Source organism: Schistocerca serialis, chromosome 6 (assembly GCF_023864345.2).
Source record: "Schistocerca serialis cubense isolate TAMUIC-IGC-003099 chromosome 6, iqSchSeri2.2, whole genome shotgun sequence".
Classification (NCBI taxonomy): Eukaryota; Metazoa; Arthropoda; class Insecta; order Orthoptera; family Acrididae; genus Schistocerca; species Schistocerca serialis.
In genome coordinates, this window is record NC_064643.1 from 327,679,841 (window position 1) to 327,699,368 (window position 19,528).

At 43.0% G+C, this 19,528-nt stretch overlaps 1 protein-coding gene across 3 annotated transcripts in view; it reads right to left on the reverse strand.

Moving 5' to 3' along the window:
* Positions 1–19,528, reverse strand: part of LOC126485101 (carnitine O-acetyltransferase-like) — a 99,933-nt gene that overhangs the window by 14,223 nt on the left and 66,182 nt on the right. For all 3 annotated transcript variants that reach the window (XM_050108723.1, XM_050108724.1, XM_050108721.1), the window contains exons 8-9: positions 18,252–18,430; positions 15,940–16,040 (exon numbers count right to left, since the gene is read on the reverse strand). In XM_050108723.1, the coding sequence (XP_049964680.1) occupies positions 15,940–16,040; positions 18,252–18,430 (280 nt within the window). The remainder of the gene's footprint in view (positions 1–15,939; positions 16,041–18,251; positions 18,431–19,528) is intronic.

The following is a 19,528-nucleotide window of genomic DNA, read 5'->3' on the forward strand; positions in this document are numbered from 1 at the left end:
CTACTCTGTCATTGTATTATGACTGTTATGAATTTAATTTATAATTTTACTGTAGTATCATCACTTATTTCTATCCTTTAATTTCAACTTCAAATTTTATACTTTCCAGGCTTCTCCTCAGTCTTCTTTTTGTGCTGTATTCATGACTATTTCACTCTTGTCATCAATGGTCACTTGATTCTTGTTCTATCATTCAGTTTTCCAAATGATAATGTCATTCTGAAATCCCATGTAATTCCCATCTTGTTATGTGTGATGTTCACAACAGAGCACTGCTGTTGTCTTCTCATTTTTGTACCTCTTATTCCATTCAATACTCTTGCCATCTTCTGACCACCCACCAGAAAGTGCTATCCTTCTTGCACGTAGAACCAGCATTTATAAAAATCTGAAGTCACTTTGAAAAATTTGTGGCAAAATGAACACTTTCTTCAACAAGGAGTTAATGGTGATCTCAATTTGTAAAATGATATCAGATACCATGCAAACTTATGGTGGCACAAGTCTTATTGAAAAATCAACCACTTCCATTTTCACGTTGTTGCGTAATACTTGCTTTAGTCACCAAGTTATTATGGTTTATGTTGTTTTCATAAATATAGGTCAGTCTGTATAATTATTCACAAATTGTCAACTATATTCCTGGATGAAACAAAATGTAAAATAAGGGAGAGGCATACACTCACCTATAGCAGACTGATGTGTGGTGCATAGACAACACATAATGGAAAACAATGTTCACTAGCTTTAGAGCTCTGGCTCTTCTCCTACACACACACACACACACACACACACACACACACACACACACACACACACACAGACAGACAGACAGACAGAGAGAGAGAGAGAGAGAGAGAGAGACTACCATGGCAACACTGATTATTAATTATTGAGAGCATGAAAATTTCTCATTTTGCGAAGACCGAAGGAGTGATCTGTTTTACTCACTAAAAACATTCAACAACAGCCTAGATCGCATAAATATTTCTTTGTTTGAAAACAACTGGTTTCGACAGACTTTACTGTATCTTGAGGTCTTAAAAAATCTTTTTCTTATGAAATGTGTTGATTTTACATTTTTATGTGGCTAAAAATATTCTAAATATTTAAGAATATGTCCAGCTTATGAAAACAAGTGTGGTGCTGTGTACTGTGTTTTTATGACATGACAACCATCTGTGAATGATATATACGACCATCTGCACAAGGTGCTTTATGTTTTTAAATATTTTAGTTATGACAAACCTTGTATAATGGACTGATTTTTATCCACATGACAATTTGGCATGAGGTCCAGCATAAAATAAAGACCTTTCATAACAAAAGGATTTCTGAGACCTGAAGATGACAGCAAGTCTGTTGAAACTGGTAGTTTTTAAAAAAAAGGGAATATTTATGTGATATTGGCTATTGAATGTTTTTAGCAGTTATTGAGAACAGTTGGCTGATGAACGTGGGGAAAGGGTAGGGAAGGATGCATGAGGTGAGGAGGGGGTAGTGGGCAGTGCAGGGCAGGAGCAGGAAAAACAGGTGACTCAGTGGTTGCACAACAAGACAAACGGAATTCTGAGGAGCTGACCATAATTATAAGAGTTACAGAAAGAGAGACAGTGGAAAAAGGAGGAAGGTGGAGACGGAAACATGGAGTGGTGAGGGGTGGAAAGACGGAAGGAGACAGGTGGAGGGAGTGTGTGTGTGTGTGTGTGTGTGTGTGTGTGTGTGTGTGTGTGTGTGTGTGTGTGAGTGAGAGAGAGAGAGAGAGAGAGAGAGAGAGAGAGAGAGAGAGAGAGAGTAGAGAATGTGCGAGTGCCTGCATGGGGGAGTGAGGGGCAGGGGTTGGAGGTGGTAGGAGGAGGCAGTACATGATGTAGCTGGTGAAGAAGTGGTTTGGACAGAAGAGAGAAGAAAAAAGGTAAGATGGGGGCTGTGGGAAACAGGTTAGTGGATGCTGAGCCCAGGAGGATTGGGAGAGTGTAGGATTGGTGAACAGGCAATTCCCACCTATGCAGTTTAAAGGAAAAAAACCAGAGCTGGAAGGGAGTATATAAATGACTCGAGTAGTGAAGCAACTGTTTAAGTCATTTTGGCTGTGGTGCACAGCATGTTCAGCAACTGGAGCACCAAGTGTGCACTTTGCCACAGTTTGGCAGTGGCCATTCAAGCAAGGAGACAATTGCTTACCTGGTACGCCTATATAAAATTTTACACAGCATAGCTGATACATAACATGGTTGCTTTGCTTTCATATATGGCCTTGCCTTTAATAGGACAGTAAATGCCTCTGACCTGACTGTGGCAGGAGGTGGTGGATGAGTGTATGGGGAAGGTCTAGCACCTGGGCCAACCACAATGAAATGATCCATCGGTGGGGATGGAAACACGCATGAACAATGACATTCTGCAGGTTTGGTGGGCAGTAGAAGACTTCTTTGGGTGATGTGGATACAATATCCCTCATCTCAGAGCATGAAAAATGAAGTCAAAGTCCTGATTAAGCATGTGGTTGAGCTTTTCAAGGTTAGGGTGATAATAGGTGATCAGAGGAGAGGTGGTCTGTGGATGTTTAACAGGCTTACTGGTGTCAGAGGAGATTACCCAGGAGTTCTGTTTACAGGTGAGATGGATAGCATAATGTCTGACAGATGAGATGGACAGCATAATGTCAGGCTATTGGTATATTTTGACAACTCATACTTCCCATTGCAGGTAGGTTGCGAGGCTGCAAGGAAGTGACTTTTGGGCACAATGGATGACAGCTGGGAAAGTGGAGGTATTATTCTCTCTCTCTCTCTCTCTCTCTCTCTCTCTCCCCCCCCCCCCCCCCCCCCCCCATACCCTTCCCGCCTTTCCAGCCCTTGTCACCCTCTTCCCCCTCCCTGCACCCCTCTCTTCTTTGTCTCCATACTCCTCTTTCACCCTCCTCCTTTCTACATCTCTTATATGCTCTACTGTTCTGAATCCCTTTTGTCCTGTTGTGCAGATTCTGAGTTATCTGTCTTTCCCCCTTCTGCCTATCCCACTAGCCCTCCCTGCCTCTTGCATCCTTCCCTAGCCCCTCCCCATGCATCAGCCCACAGCCCAGGCAACTGCTGCCAATAATCAATGTTTTCGCAGCTGCAGAAGTGTTAGCTTTGGTGTGTGTGTGTGTGTGTGTGTGTGTGTGTGTGTACTTTCTACTAGAAAAAGAGCCAGAGCTCAAAAACTTGTGAACACTGTTTACTGTTACCTGTTGTCTCTACAACACGCATAAAACTGCTATAGGTGAGTGGTTGCCTTCCATTATTTTACTTGTGAATATAATATTTTTTCTCCAGCACACTGGTATTTTTCAAAGAAAATAGTTGCCTGGATATGTAAATATTGACTTCTGTCTGCAGAACATCACCACTTGCCATGCAAGTTTACAACGAACATGTCAACTTCCGATGTAACTAACATTACTTTTCACTTAACAGGAGAAGCACTGAGTCATTGTCAGGCACAAAAAAAAAGTATGATGGACAGACTGATGGGGTTTAAGGGGCCAAACTGAGGCCATCGGTTCCACAAAACTGTGTGTGTCAAGCAGGGAAAAGTTCCCAGAGAGAAAGGACAGAAAAGAAAAATCCAAATTAACCTCCAAAGCAGCTGGAACTCCCAAACAGATTATGCAATGGGAGATAAACCCTCTGCATCCAACGAGTGCTTTCACACCCTCCTTTACCAAAAGGAAACTGGCTACACAGACAAACTGATAAAATCTCAGGAAAGAACAATGACAACGAGACAGTAAACCAACAGTAGATGGAAAATAATAAAAAAAAAAAAAAGAAGAAGAATTAAAAAAGCAGGAAGGGCATGAGCCAGGCCAGACCATTAATTGCAGCTAAGGGACCCCACGGTTGCAAGAGGCAACGGGCAACCTTCCAATTCCAAAAGCGGCTGATGAGGCCAATGTGCCTTACATCACAGAGAGGAATAAAAATTACATTCATGGGTAAAATATAAAGCCAGATCAGCTGCTTTGGCATTGTCCGCAGAACAAGGTGCTGCATTAAGCAAGTTAATGGAGTCACCACAACATTACCAAATTATGGCAGTCCAGTAGGATGTAGGCCATCATATGGGCACCACACTGACTATGTAGTGGATCCTCACATCAGAGAATGTGCCCATGGTTTTGCCTAGCGTGGCCAAAGCATGAAGGTTAGACTGCACTATGGTTATGGTCTCCTTTATGGTGCACAGTTTATTCAGTGAAACCAGAAAATCAGTATTCCAAGCCTCCAACATGTCCAATTCCAGGACAGGACCCCAGCTCCAATGTAAGCATCCTGGTAGCCAACCAGCCAACATGTTCGTTTCCCCACAGTTACAAGGGGTCCATCCAAAGATTACTGACCATCCAGCTTGGTGGAGGCCATTAAGGAGATCCTGGATAGCCACAACCAATGGTTGTTGAGGGTTGCACTGACTGATAGCTCAAAGTCTACTAAGGGAGTCACTGCTGATTAAGAATATCTTGCCGATGCTACAACAAAGGTGTCAGAGCTCAAGCAATGGCCACCAGTTCTGCAGTGAATACACACATCCGTTAGGCAGGGAGAGTAGTTCACTGCACCCTGCAAGTGTGTAGGCAAAACAGGTTCATCCACTGACAATAAAGCCTTCAGTATGTAGCACTTATGAGGCTCAAAATGTATCAAGGTTGACCAGGAACAGGCAGAGAAAAATCAGTCTTTCAGTCCCATCTGAGGATGGGATAACACACCATGGAGGTATACACAATTCCTCCCTGACAAGAGGTAACAGTGGGGAAATTAGAGTACAGAGCAGAGACATTTTATACGAACTGTGACCCTGAATCCAGTCTTGGGTCTCTTACGGGAGGTCGGTATCCATTCCAGGAAAAAGGATATGGTAGTCTGGATGCTCAGGAGTGCAGCGAGTGTGTAATGCATAGCTGAGCAGCACTTTATGTTGCTTGATCTGTAGGAGATGGACCCCATCCTCTTTGAGTAGGCTCTTCACAGGGCTGGGACCCCATTCTGCAGTAGATGGAGGATATTGTGGGAAGCACGAACTTTAAACCCGAAATTATGGTGGAACAAGAAATTCTGTTCCCCATGAACCATGGAACTTGCCACTGTTTGGCAGGCTTGTTGGGGAGGCTCGCATGCCTCAGTGATACAGATAGCCATCCCATAGGTGCAACCACAATGGAGGGATATCTGTAGAGACGCCAGACAGATATTTGGTTCCTGAAGAGGGGCAGCAGCCTTATCAGTACTTGCAGGGGCAACATCTGGATGATTGACTGATCTAGCCTTATAAAATCAACCAAAATAGCCTTGCTGTACTAGTACTGCAAATGGATGAAAGCAAAGGGAAACAACAGCCATAATTTTTACCGAGGGCATGCAGCTTTACTGTATGGTTAAATGATGATGGCCTCCTCTTGGATAAAATATTCCAGAGGTAGAAAAGCCGCCCATTCGGATCTCCAGGTGGGGACTACTCAGGAGGACGACGTTATCAGGAGAAACTGGCATTCTATGGATAGGAGCGTGGAATGTCAGATCCCTTAATCAGGCAGGTAGATTAGAAAATTTAAAAAGGGAAATGGATAGGTTAAAGTTAGATATAGTGGGAATTAGTGAAGTTCGGTGGCAGGAGGAACAAGACTTCCAGTCACGTGAATACAGCATTATAAATACAAAATCAAATAGGGGTAATGCAGGAGTAGGTTTAATAATGAATAGGAAAATAGGAATGTGGGTAAGCTACTACAAACAGCATACTGAACGAAATATTGTGGCCAAGATAGACACGAAGCCCACGCCTACCACAGTAGTACAAGTTTATATGCCAACTAGCTGCACAAATGACGAAGAGATTAATGAAATGTATGAGGAGATAAAAGAAATTATTCAAAGAGTGAAGGGAGATGAAAGTTTTATAGTCATTGGGGACTGGAATTCAATAGTAGAAAAAGGAAGACAAGGAAACGTAGTAGGTGAATATGGACTGGGGGTATGGAATGAAAGGGGAAGCCGCCTGGTAGACTTTTGCACAGAGCATAACTTACTCAAGACTAACACTTGGTTTAAGAATCATGACAGAAGGTTGTATACATGGAAGAGGCCTGGAGACACTAGAAGGTTTCAAATAGATTATATAATGGTAAGACAGAGATTTAGGAACCAGGTTTTAAATTGTAGGACATTTCCAGGGGCAGACGTGTACTCTGACCATGACCTATTGGTTATAAACTGTAGATTAAAACTGAAGAAACTGCAAAAAGGTGGGAATTTAAGGAGATGGGACCTGGATAAACTGAAAGAACCAGAGGTTGTAGAGAGTTTCAGAGAGAGCATTAGGAAACAATTGACAAGAACAGGGGAAAGAAATAGAGAGGAGAGGAGGAGGAGGAGGAGGAGGAGGAGGAGGAGGAGGATGGGTAGCTTTGAGAGATGAAATAGTGAAGGCAGCAGAGGATCAAGTAGGTAAAAAGACGATGGCTAGTAGAAATACTTGGGTAACAGAAGAAATATTGAATTTAATTGATAAAAGGAGAAAATATAAAACCACAGAAAATGAAGCAGGCAAAGGAATACAAACATCTCAAAAATGAGATTGACAGGAAGTGCAAAATGGCTAAGCAGGGATGGCTGGAGGACACATGTAAGTATGTAGAGGCATATATCACTAGGGGTAAGATAGATACCACCAACAGGAAAATTAAAGAGACCTTTGGAGACAAGAGAACCACTTGTATGAATAACAAGAGCTCAGATGGAAACCCAGTTCTAAGCAAAGAAGGGAAAGCAGAAAGGTGGAAGGAGAATATAGAGGGTCTATACAAGGGCGATGTACTGGAGGGCAATATTATGGATATGGAAGAGGACGTGGATGAAGATGAAATGGGACATATGATACCGCGTAAAGAATTTGACAGAGCTCTGAAAGACCTAAGTCAAAACAACGGCTCAGAAGTAGACAACTTTCCATTAGAACTACTGATAGCCTTGGGAGAGCCAGCCACGACAAAACTCTTCCATCTGGTGGGCAAGATGTATTATACAGGCAAAATACCTTCAGACTTCAAGAAGAATATAATAATTCCAATCCAAAGAAAGTAGGTGTTGACAGGTGTGAAAATTACCAAACTATCAGTTTAATAAGTCATGGTTGCAAAATACTAACACGAATTCTTTACCAATGAATGGGAAAACCTGGTACAAGGTGACCGTGGAGAAGATCAGTCTGGACTCCATAGAAATTTTTGAACACGCAAGGCAATACTGACCCTACGACTTAGAAGATAGGCTAAGGAAAGGCAAACCTACGTTTCTAGCATTTGTAGACTTACAGAAAGCTTTTGACAACGTTGACTGGAATACTCTTTCAAATTCTGAAGATGGCAGATGTAAAATACAGAGAGTGAAAGGCTATTTACAATCTGAGCAGAAATCAGATGGCAGTTATAAGAATCAAGGGGCATGAAAGGCAAGCGGTGGTTGGAGAAGGGAGTGAGACAGGGTTGTAGCCTACCCCCAGTGTTGTTCAATCCGTACATTGAGCAAGCAGTAAAGGAAACAAAACTTTTGGAAAAGGAATTCAAATCCATGGAGGAAAATAAAAACTTTGAGGTTTTCTGATGACACTGAAATTCTCTGAGGGACAGCAAAGGACCTGGAAGAGCAGCTGAATGGAATGGACAGTGTCTTGAAAGGAGGCTATAAGATGAACATCAACAAAAGCGAAATGAGGATAAATGGAATGTAGTTGAATTAAACCAGGTGATGCTGAGGGGATTAGATTAGGAAATGAGACACTTAAAGTAGAAATGAGTTTTGCTATGCAGAGCAAAGCAAAATAACTGATGATGGCCGAAGTAGAGAGGATATAAAATGTAGACTGGCTATGGCAAAGAAAGCGTTCCTCAAGAAGAGAAATTTTTTAACATCGAGTATAGATTTAAGTGTTAGGAAGTCTTTTCTGAAAGTATTTCTATGGAGTGGAGCCATGTACGGAAGTGAAACATGGATGATAAACAGTGTAGACAAGAAGAGAATAGAGGCTTTCTAAATGATGTGCTAGAGAAGAATGGTGAAGATCATGTAACTAATGAGGAGGTACTGAACAGAATTGGGGAGAACAGAAAATTGTGGCACAACTTGACTAGAAGAAGGAATCGGTCGGTAGGATACGTTCAGAGGCATCAAGGGATCACCAATTTAGTGTCGGAGGGAAGCGTGGAGGATAAAAATTGTAGAGGGAGACCAAGAAATGAATACATTAAGCAGATTAAGAAGGATGTAGGTTGCAGTAGTTATTCGGAGATGAAGAGCCTTGCACAGGACAGATCAGCATGGAGAGCTGTAACAAACCAGTTTCTAGACTGAAAGTAACAACAACAACAACAACAACAACAACAACAACAAGTTCTGGACAAAAATTGGGAGTACACACTGGAGACCCCACTCATGAAGGGTAGGTAACCAGGATGTGGTTTCACTACGTTGTGTCATAAATCTTTTGCATGTTGTTGAGGACAGTGAAAAGATGCTGACATTGGGCTAAAGCTAACCACACAACAGACTCCAGGCAGATCACATTGTTGGCAGTAAAATGGCCTTGGTGAAATCCACCCTGGGGCAGAACCGAAAGACCATGAGACTCAAAGTACCAACACAGCTGTCAGATTACCATATGTTCAAGCAACTTGCACAGAACATTAGTGCGACTAGTTGGGTAACAGTTGTCCATCTCAAGAGGATGTTTACCCATTTTCAGTACTGGGACAATCATGCTTTCTCACCAATGAGAAGGCAACTCACCCTTGCTCCAGACACTGTCTTTGGCAATCACCTGCTAAGTGTTTAAGCATTTTGTTGTGGATGCAGTCTAGCCCTGGGGCTGTGTAAGGGCAAAGAGCTACGACACTGAGGGACTTCTCACTCACTGAATGGAGCATTATATGGCTCCAGGTGGCGAGTAGTAAATGCTAAGTGAAGGTGTTCAACCCACTACTTGAGGACGCTTGCATAATACAAAGCAAAATGTTCGGTAACAGCATCTGGGTCAGTGTAGACAACATCATTTACAGAGATACAAGGGACCCATGGAGGGGACTAGTGTCGATGCAGGTGTCTAATCTTTGCACAAACCTGCAAATGAGGGCTACGTGGTCCGATGGTAGCAACATACCATTCCCAGCAATCTCTTTTCAGTCATTTTATGAGGCAGCAGACCCGGAAAAGAGCTACTTAAAGGAAACAAGGTGCTCCATTGACGGATATCACTTATGATAATGGAGGGACAGTATGCGATTTATAATGACCACAATAAGTTCGGGGGTCCACCAAAGTATTATCTTCTGACAGGGAGTCGCAAGAAAGAGGGAATCAGTAAATCAACTGCCGAGATAATGGCTGCAGTTGTACTCTGGACAGCCACATCGATACCTCCACGTCTCAGGGTGCAAACAACAGCAGTGGTTAAAATACCCCAATCAACTTTGGAGAGAGCCCAACTGGGTGGCTGCCCAGGCCAGTTACGCTGAGAGAGGATCAAGAGTTTTGGAAATGACTACTATCACACAGGTCATTATGGACTCCCTGATGGATGGATGGATGGACAGAAGAAATCAGAAACTGCAATTGGAAAGTTCAATGGCCAAATAAGATCCATATGCCACGCTGAAATGTGTGGGAACATCAGGATTCGAAAGAGAAAAATAGAGCTCTACATCTACATCTACATTTACATTTATATTCCGCAAGCCACCCAACGGTGTGTGGCGGAGGGCACTTTACGTGCCACTGTCATTACCTCCCTTTCCTGTTCCAGTCGCGTATGGTTTGCGGGAAGAACGACTGTCTGAAAGCCTCCGTGTGCGCTCTAATCTCTCTAATTTTACATTCGTGATCTCCTCGGGAGGTATAAGTAGGGGGAAGCAATATATTTGATACCTCATCCAGAAACACACCCTCTCGAAACCTGGCGAGCAAGCTACACCGCGATGCAGAGCGCCTCTCTTGCAGAGTCTGCCACTTGAGTTTATTAAACATCTTCGTAACGCTATTACGGTTACCAAATAACCCTGTGATGAAACGCGCCGCTCTTCTTTGGATCTTCTCTATCTCCTCCGTCAAACCGATCTGGTACGGATCCCACACTGATGAGCAATACTCAAGTATAGGTCGAACGAGTGTTTTGTAATCCACCTCCTTTGTTGATGGACTACATTTTCTAAGCACTCTCCCAATGAATCTCAACCTGGTAACTGCCTTACCAACAATTAATTTTATATGATCATTCCACTTCAAATCGTTCCGCACGCATACTCCCAGATATTTTACAGAAGTAACTGCTACCAGTGTTTGTTCCGCTATCATATAATCATACAATAAAGGATCCTTCTTTCTATGTATTCGCAATACATTACATTTGTCTATGTTAAGGGTCAGTTGCCACTCCCTGCACCAAGTGCCTATCCGCTGCAGATCTTCCTGCATTTCGCTACAATTTTCTAATGCTGCAACTTCTCTGTATACTACAGCATCATCCGCGAAAAGCCGCATGGAACTTCTGACACTATCTACTAAGTCATTTATATATATTGTGAAAAGCAATGGTCCCATAACACTCCCCTGTGGCACGCCAGAGGTTACTTTAACGTCTGTAGACGTCTCTCCATTGATAACAACATGCTGTGTTCTGTTTGCTAAAAACTCTTCAATCCAGCCACACAGCTGGTCTGATATTCCGTAGGCTCTTACTTTGCTTATCAGGCGACAGTGCGGAACTGTATCGAACGCCTTCCGGAAGTCAAGAAAAATAGCATCTACCTGGGAGCCTGTATCTAATATTTTCTGGGTCTCATGAACAAATAAAGCGAGTTGGGTCTCACACGATCGCTGTTTCTACATAGTAGATTCTGGGTTTCCAAAAACGACATGATACTCGAGCAAAAAACATGTTCTAAAATTCTACAACAGATCGACGTCAGAGATATAGGTCTATAGTTTTGCGCATCTGCTCGACGACCCTTCTTGAAGACTGGGACTATCTGTGCTCTTTTCCAATCATTTGGAACCCTCCGTTCCTCTAGAGACTTGCAGTACACGGCTGTTAGAAGGGGGGCAAGTTCTTTCGCGTACTCTGTGTAGAATCGAATTGGTATCCTGTCAGGTCCAGTGGACTTTCCTCTATTGAGTGATTCCAGTTGCTTTTCTATTCCTTGGACACTTATTTCGATGTCAGCCATTTTTTCGTTTGTGCGAGGATTTAGAGAAGGAACTGCAGTGCGGTCTTCCTCTGTGAAACAGCTTTGGAAAAAGGTGTTTAGTATTTCAGCTTTACGCGTGTCATCCTCTGTTTCAATGCCATCATCATCCCGTAGTGTCTGGATATGCTGTTTCGAGCCACTTACTGATTTAACGTAAGACCAGAACTTCCTAGGATTTTCTGTCAAGTCGGTACATAGAATTTTACTTTCGAATTCACTGAACGCTTCACGCATAGCCCTCCTTACGCTAACTTTGACATCGTTTAGCTTCTGTTTGTCTGAGAGGTTTTGGCTGCGTTTAAACTTGGAGTGGAGCTCTCTTTGCTTTCGCAGTAGTTTCCTAACTTTGTTGTTGTACCACGGTGGGTTTTTCCCGTCCCTCACAGTTTTACTCGGCACGTACCTGTCTAAAACGCATTTTACGATTGCCTTGAACTTTTTCCATAAACACTCAAAATTGTCAGTGTCTGAACAGAAATTTTCGTTTTGATCTGTTAGGTACTCTGAAATCTGCCTTCTATTACTCTTGCTAAACAGATAAACCTTCCTCCCTTTTTTTATATTCCTATTAACTTCCATATTCAGGGATGCTGCAACGGCCTTATGATCACTGATTCCCTGTTCTGTACATACAGAGTCGAAAAGTTCGGGTCTGTTTGTTATCAGTAGGTCCAAGATGTTATCTCCACGAGTCGGTTCTCTGTTTAATTGCTCGAGGTAATTTTCGGATAGTGCACTCAGTATAATGTCACTAGATGCTCTGTCCCTACCACCCGTCCTAAACATCTGAGTGTCCCAGTCTATATCTGGTAAATTGAAATCTCCACCTAAGACTATAACATGCTGAGAAAATTTATGTGAAATGTATTCCAAATTTTCTCTCAGTTGTTCTGCCACTAATGCTGCTGTGTCGGGAGGTCGGTAAAAGGAGCCAATTATTAACCTAGTTCGGTTGTCGAGTGTAACCTCCACCCACAATAATTCACAGGAACTACCCACTTCTACTTCACTACAGGATAAACTACTACTAACAGCGACGAACACTCCACCACCGGTTGCATGCAATCTATCCTTTCTAAACACCGTCTGTACCTTTGTAAAAATTTCGGCAGAATTTATCTCTGGCTTAAGCCAGCTTTCTGTACCTATAACGATTTCAGCTTCGGTGCTTTCTATCAGCGCTTGAAGTTCTGGTACTTTACCAACGCAGCTTCGACAGTTGACAATTACAATACCGATTGCTGCTTGGTCCCCGCATGTCCTGACTTTGCCCCGCACCTGTTGAGGCTGTTGCCCTTTCTGTACTTGCCCAAGGCCATCTAACCTAAAAAACCGCCCAGCCCACACCACACAACCCCTGCTACCCGTGTAGCCGCTTGTTGCGTGTAGTGGACTCCTGACCTATCCAGCGGAACCCAAAACCCCACCACCCTATGGCGCAAGTCGAGGAATCTGCAGCCCACACGGTCGCAGAACCGTCTCAGCCTCTGATTCAGACCCTCCACTCGGCTGTGTACCAAAGGTCCGCAGTCAGTCCTGTCGACGATGCTGCAGATGGTGAGCTCTGCTTTCATCCCGCTAGCGAGACTGGCAGTCTTCACCAAATCAGATAGCCGCCGGAAGCCAGAGAGGATTTCCTCCGATCCATAGCGACACACATCATTGGTGCCGACATGAGCGACCACCTGCAGATGGGTGCACCCTGTACCCTTCATGGCATCCGGAAGGACCCTTTCCACATCTGGAATGACTCCCCCCGGTATGCACACGGAGTGCACATTGGTTTTCTTCCCCTCTCTTGCTGCCATTTCCCTAAGGGGCCCCATTACGCACCTGACTGCAATTGCTCTGTGAGCAAGTTTTCAAAAAGCTCTACCATGGCCACTGGTCGTAGTTGCTGCCCTCATTATTAGGAAGGGTGGGAGTGTTCCGGTGTAACATCAAGTGCCGGCACGTCGGCCTGAACGACTCTCCACATGCACCAGGAATCAAGTATTGCAACTGTTTCTTGCATCCTATAGTTCGCACCCACGAGATGGACCATCACCAGCAGAACCGCTTCACGGCCGCAGCCATCGGGCACTGCTCCACCCCTCTGCATCCAACACTGAAGGAAGGCCGCAAGTATTCCTTCATGTCGCATGATATTGTCTTTTACAGGGTTTTTAGTGGCAGCAGATGGGGGGCGCAAGGTGAGGTAGTCCGCTGACTTGGCACTTCCAAGTATCTTATTTCACATCCAGATGGCTTGCAGTGCTGACATCACAATCAGCTCCGCCACTGTCATATACCCGGTGATCCTTCTGTGTCTCTTCCCTCAGATTCACGGATCCCAAGGACAGCATGGCCACAGAAGCCGCCAGAGGGTGTCGTCATGACACCGAGGGATGACCCCATTGAGACAGAGCCTTTGCCTCCTCTCGTCCTACCGATGGAGCTGGACCCGCCCACACCGCAGCTGCTGTCATCTTCCACATCTGGTACTTGGCCTCCGGAGGTGGACGCGTACCCTTCTGGACATTTTCTGGGGGATGTTTCTGCCAGAGTGCAGGCTGGATGGTGGGGTACGGCCGGAAGCTTGACGTCCCCTGCAACCACAGCTTTCAGTCCAGTGCAGCGTCCACCCTCTGGCCTCCCCCACCGTTGTTGTGCTCACTACACAATGATGGTACTACGTTTTGGGAGGGGGGCAGTAATGTTCCAGCGTAACATCAAGTGCCGGCATGTCAGCCTGAACGAAACATCAGAGAAGCCTGTGAGACTACGTCAGCCAACAGAACTCTGACTAGGACGACACCATGACAGGAGAGGCACCTATATGAAGAGAGTATAAGCGCCCCTCCAGCTAGCCTCGGTCACACTAGAAGAGCCCCACTAGAAGACGAGCTGTGATATAAACCCTATAGCAGTGACTATGAACTTGTGATTTGTTTGCATGGAAATGGTATATATTGAAGGAATTGACTATTTGCATGTCGCCAATTGGTTGACCTCATCGTAAAAAGGCAAAGTTAAGTATTGTCAATTTACTTTACTGTAATAAGCTCTGGTAATAAGATTTGCTGGAATTATTGTTTCGCTATCTGAGAAAGCAGCATCCTAGGCACCCTATATTAGACGTGTGGGCAGGATCCCACAGGGAGGAGCTGAGAAAACAGTGCATAAAATGCATTCTGGGGCATCTCATCATCAGGAGGCACATACACATTACAGACAGCAAATTCCACAGATGCCTCCACATGAACAGTGCAGCCTGTTAAGTTGTGTGGCACTTATTTTCTGTAGATAAGAGTCCAGAATGTGCATGGAAACACCAGCCAAACTTCTTTCACAGACAGTGTGATTCTTAAAATAGCCCCAATAACTGCAGAGGGTGGGGGTCCATATACCTGGGAAACAAGTTTCCCAGAGAGCAAGGCAAAGAGCAGGAGAAATGCACAAGAGACGTCATAGCTGAGTCGGGTGGCAGGAAAAACTACTGCAATTTCACTGGAGGATAACACTGCCAGTATCCTGTGGGGACTTGAAGGGACCAAGGAGTCAGATCATTCCTCAGGGCTGCAGCTGCCACTGGTTGCGAGGATACGGAATCCGCCGAGGGTTGCGAATGAATGTTGCTGGTGGGTAGGGAGCCAACACTCGGAAAGGGGGTGTGATTAAAGCAGTAGAGAAGGGCTCCCGTGGAACAGGGGAGCAGGTGTAGTAGAGCAGCCCCTGTGCCTAATGTAGAAGACACGGAGTGGAATGGTACAGTCACTAGAGAGGATGACAAACTTGTAGCTATAGCATGCATTATCATCATACATGCAGGATGTAGATGATCATATTTCTTCTTGTTCTCGTTACAGGGGAGTCGATCAAGAGTCTTGTGGTTTCTTTTCCTGTTGGAAACATGTCTGTAAAATTTGGAGTGGGGGGAGAAAAAGGATATGGGACATCAAACCTAACAATGGAGACCATATAATTATGAAGGAAAAGTTTTAGAATGCTGGAAGGGAAGAAAATGAAGTGTCCCAAATCACACCAAATCCAGGCGCAACTGACACCAAGGAGACTATCCAATGGAAAGCAAGGAGGGGAGGAAGTTTAACAATAAACTTGCAACATGGAAAGAAATAGTGCTTCAAGCGCTAGGCCTCTGTGATGGTCAAGCACATACTCACGAAAGAGATTCGAGCCCCCTGGGGAGCAAAAAAAGAATGAAAACTTTGCTAGCTTTCAGGTGACTACACACACACACACACACACACACACACACACACCTGAGCCTGTTGATGACTCAATCCTTTTACTATTCGGTGAGTGGTCTCCTTTACTCCTAAATTATTTAAATTCTGCCGGAGCCTTTCCTATCATATTAACATGACTTTTCAATATTCAGGCAATTTGCAGATGTGGATAAAGTGTGTAGTTTTATGTTCTTTTGAGTAGAGAGAGAGAGAGAGAGAGAGAGAGAGAGAGAGAATCCAAATTACTACTGGTCATAGAAAAAAAATTAAGTGTGTTTAATTTGACATTATTTGTATAAAAAACAATAGGAGAAAAGGAGGATAGGTCAAAAAGAGGGGACATCTTGTACATAGCATTTACTGTAGCATGGCATTTAGAGTTGGATTTTAAAGTGTCCATCTTTCAAGAGAAGGTAGTTTACATAAACTTACATGTAATCCATGATATGGTCCATCAAATTAGCAATGGGAGGCCCCTCGGCAGGACTATGCTCATATGTCAGTCCTAATTCTCCATCAGGACCAACCACAAACTGAAAAAAAAATTAACACTAAAAATAAGTCATCTCTGATGTAATTGCTGAATTAAATGGAAGAGAAAGGAAGGGGGATTGAGAGAGGGTGGGTGGGGGGGGGGGGGGGGGGAGGAGATGGAAATGGAGAGGTAGAAGGACAGGGAAAGACTATTTAATGGATTTGCGTACATATGAGGAGCACAATAACATTCTGCAAGTAAAAAAGTAAATTCCTCAAAGAAAACAGCTTAAAAGTACATACATTATTAAATTACAATAATGTGTACCAAAAATAAAATATTTTTATGCTAACTAGAAGACAGAATGACATGCCACTAATCAAGGAGGCAAACTGCAAGTACTGCTGATTGCACATATTTAAAAGTAGAAAAAACTATCCTAGATCTTGGAACTGTTGTTCCTCAGGGAGAAGACAATGATGAAGAGGGAGATTGTAGAGAGAGTGGTGAATTTTACTTGTGATGGAAGTAAATACCTTCAAGGCTTTCTTCTTACTGTTCTGCCTATGTGCTGTTTGTAATTCTGGCCTGTTCATCTTTCAATGTCATTTAATTATCTGGTCAGTCCCCATTAATATTTTCTTATGCTTTGTGATCTTTTCTCTCTGTTCAGAGATCTTTTTTCTAATTGCTGTCTCTCTCTCTCTCTCTCTCTCTCTCTCTCTCTCTCTCTCTCTCTCTCTCTCTCTCTCCCCCCCCCCCCTCCCCCCTTCATCTTCCACTTCCTTGGTTTCATAACAGGTGGTTGCCCTCAGTTTAAGGTATGAATAATTTTACCCTCCTTTCTAACCTCGCTCACAGTTTCTTTTTTTACTCTCTGAGGAAAAAACAACAGTTAAAAAGTTAGAATAGTTTTTTCTACTTTGAGAAGTATCCCACTGTCTTCCCCTCATTCAGTATTACAGACTGAAGTAAAGTTGGACAGAAAGCTGAGTAAGTAATGAAAGGAGGAGCAGTTTTTAACCAAATGAGACACTTTGTATTATAAAATTTATATCTGTAAAAGAAAGAGGGAAAAAAGGTGAAGGTTTAATGCTGCATCAATGAAAAGAGGTCTTGCTCAGTGCTCGATTTGACCTACAGCTAATAGCAATATGTCAAATTGCAAAAAATCAACAATTGTTAATACAACTTTGAGAGTACCCAATTGTAATGTATACAACTTAGGTGAATAATGCATATACTGTCGGGAGCACCAAGAGGCTGTCCACTCTCAATGCTGTTGTCTATAGGAAAGTTGCAATGTCAGAAGAGTAAAGTGAAATGCAGGAAAACTTGCACAGGATCGACAACAGCAGTTAACCCTGGGTATAAAGAGGCAAAGAGATGGATTACTGTTTGATTACACTATTGGCAATAAATCACTAGAATTGGTAACAAAGGAAAATAAGCAGGAGCAACCATTGCCCAGAGTGAGCAAAAATAGAATGACCACATGAAAATATTACAAAAATCAGATGCCAGTCAGACTCACTGGAAGAATCTTAAGTAAATGTAATTTATCCATAAAAGAAGGATTTTACAAACTCCTCGTTCACAAGATTCTTGAGCAGTGCTCATCAGAGTGGAGCCCTTACTGGATAGCAGTAACAGAGCAGGGAGGGAGGGATGGAGAAGATTAAATAAAGAGTGGTACACATTGTCACATCTTTGACTGTCATTTCATTTGGCAAGAAATGCAGGCTATCGTACAGAAAAGTGGATATCTGAGAATGCCAGTGGCAGAGCCTCTTAATGTGACAACGCACCCAGTCTTTGCACACATTCTGTGCAGAAATAGTAGAAAGAATACAACGGAGACACTTAACATCTAGTTCCCCCAATGGTCAAGGTACTTCAATCATGAATACTTTTGCGATGAAATGGCTCACCGTCACAGTGAAATTTGAAGTCCACAAGACCACTACCGAACTCTAATTACAGTTTTGGCGTGTCATTTTTTCTGATGTGTAGTGTGTGAAAGAGAAGCAGCTGTGTGATTCTATGTACGCAATCACAATGCGATATTCACACAATGTACACAGTAATCATGCTCTTCAATATTCTCCAGCTGTGCCTAAAGAAGACAGAGACAGAATCTACAGAAACAATAAGTAGTACTCCTCATTTATCAGAAAAAGATAAGTAATTTATCTACATGCTTCCAAAGAATTCTGCAAATTAATATGTGTAATACATCTAATACTTTTTACATAACTTGTTTACATACCTGTACAGTTTTGTCATACCAACGATTTGCACCATTCACTTTACTTCCAAGTCCATGAACCATTTGCAAAGCATTTACTGTTGATTTATTCAAGCCCTTTAAGTTAGGATTGGGCTTGTCAAGGCACATAAGGAACAAAGATGTCTTAATGCTGTCTAGTGCATAACTATTTGATTTATCTGAAAAGAGGAAAACAAGTCAAGTATGAATAGGGAAACAATGTCAGGTGTTATTAAGACACATTGTCTACAGTATGTATCCTCTCTTTTCTTTGTTTTGGCATCACTGTAGTACTTGTCCTCTCTTACTGGTAACAATGCATAAGAAAACTGGCTACAAAATTAACTACTGGAGAGTATAATAGGCAATGTTGATGGTCCTCATTGGTTCGCAGCTGGGTTCCATCGTGCCGATGACACAATATATATAAGGTGATTAAGAATGAGTCATTGGGTTTTGGCGTGTTACAGCTTTCAATATATAATACCCACCCATTTGTACTAATAAACAATCCAAAGAGCATATGTTAAAGCTTTGTTTACGCCATTACAGGTTCCATATTGATTCGTCAGGTGGTAGGGCGATAAAAGTTTGCAAAATTGAGACTAATCAAGAGAAAGCATTTTTTGTTGTAATATGGGAAGACAGAATCCATCAGTACCATGCAGTAGGCATTCCAAAGACAATACAACATACAGCCACCAACACACCAAAGCATTCTGTGATGGTATTGACAGTTCACGGACACAAGTTGCTTCTGTAAAGGAAGACGCTCCAGGAGACCACTCATCACAGAGGAAACAATGGCGAGTGTTTGAGATGTGTTCTTTCATAACCCAATGAAATGTACACATTGTACAGTTCATGAACTGGGCATTCCTTAGCCAATTGCGTGGAAGATTCTGCAGAAGCAATTACATCAGAAACCGTATTGCATACAGGTGTTGTGACGTTTACGGCCAAATGACTGCACCATCAGGAGCGAATTTTGTGAAGTTTTCCAGGGAGCAATGAAAGACTAATTTTCCTGCTGATTCATGTTCAGTGATGAGACGATGTTCCATTTAAACAGTAAAGTCAATCGTCACAACGTCCGCATAAGGGGCATGGAAAATCCCAATATTACAGTGGAGACTAGAAAGATTCTTCCATGCTGTGTTGCATAGCAATGTTTAAGGAACCCACTTTTTTTTTTTTTTTTTTTTTTTTTTTTTTTTTTGAAAAGCTGTGTCAGGTATGACATACCTACACATGTTACAAAACAGATGAGCTCCACC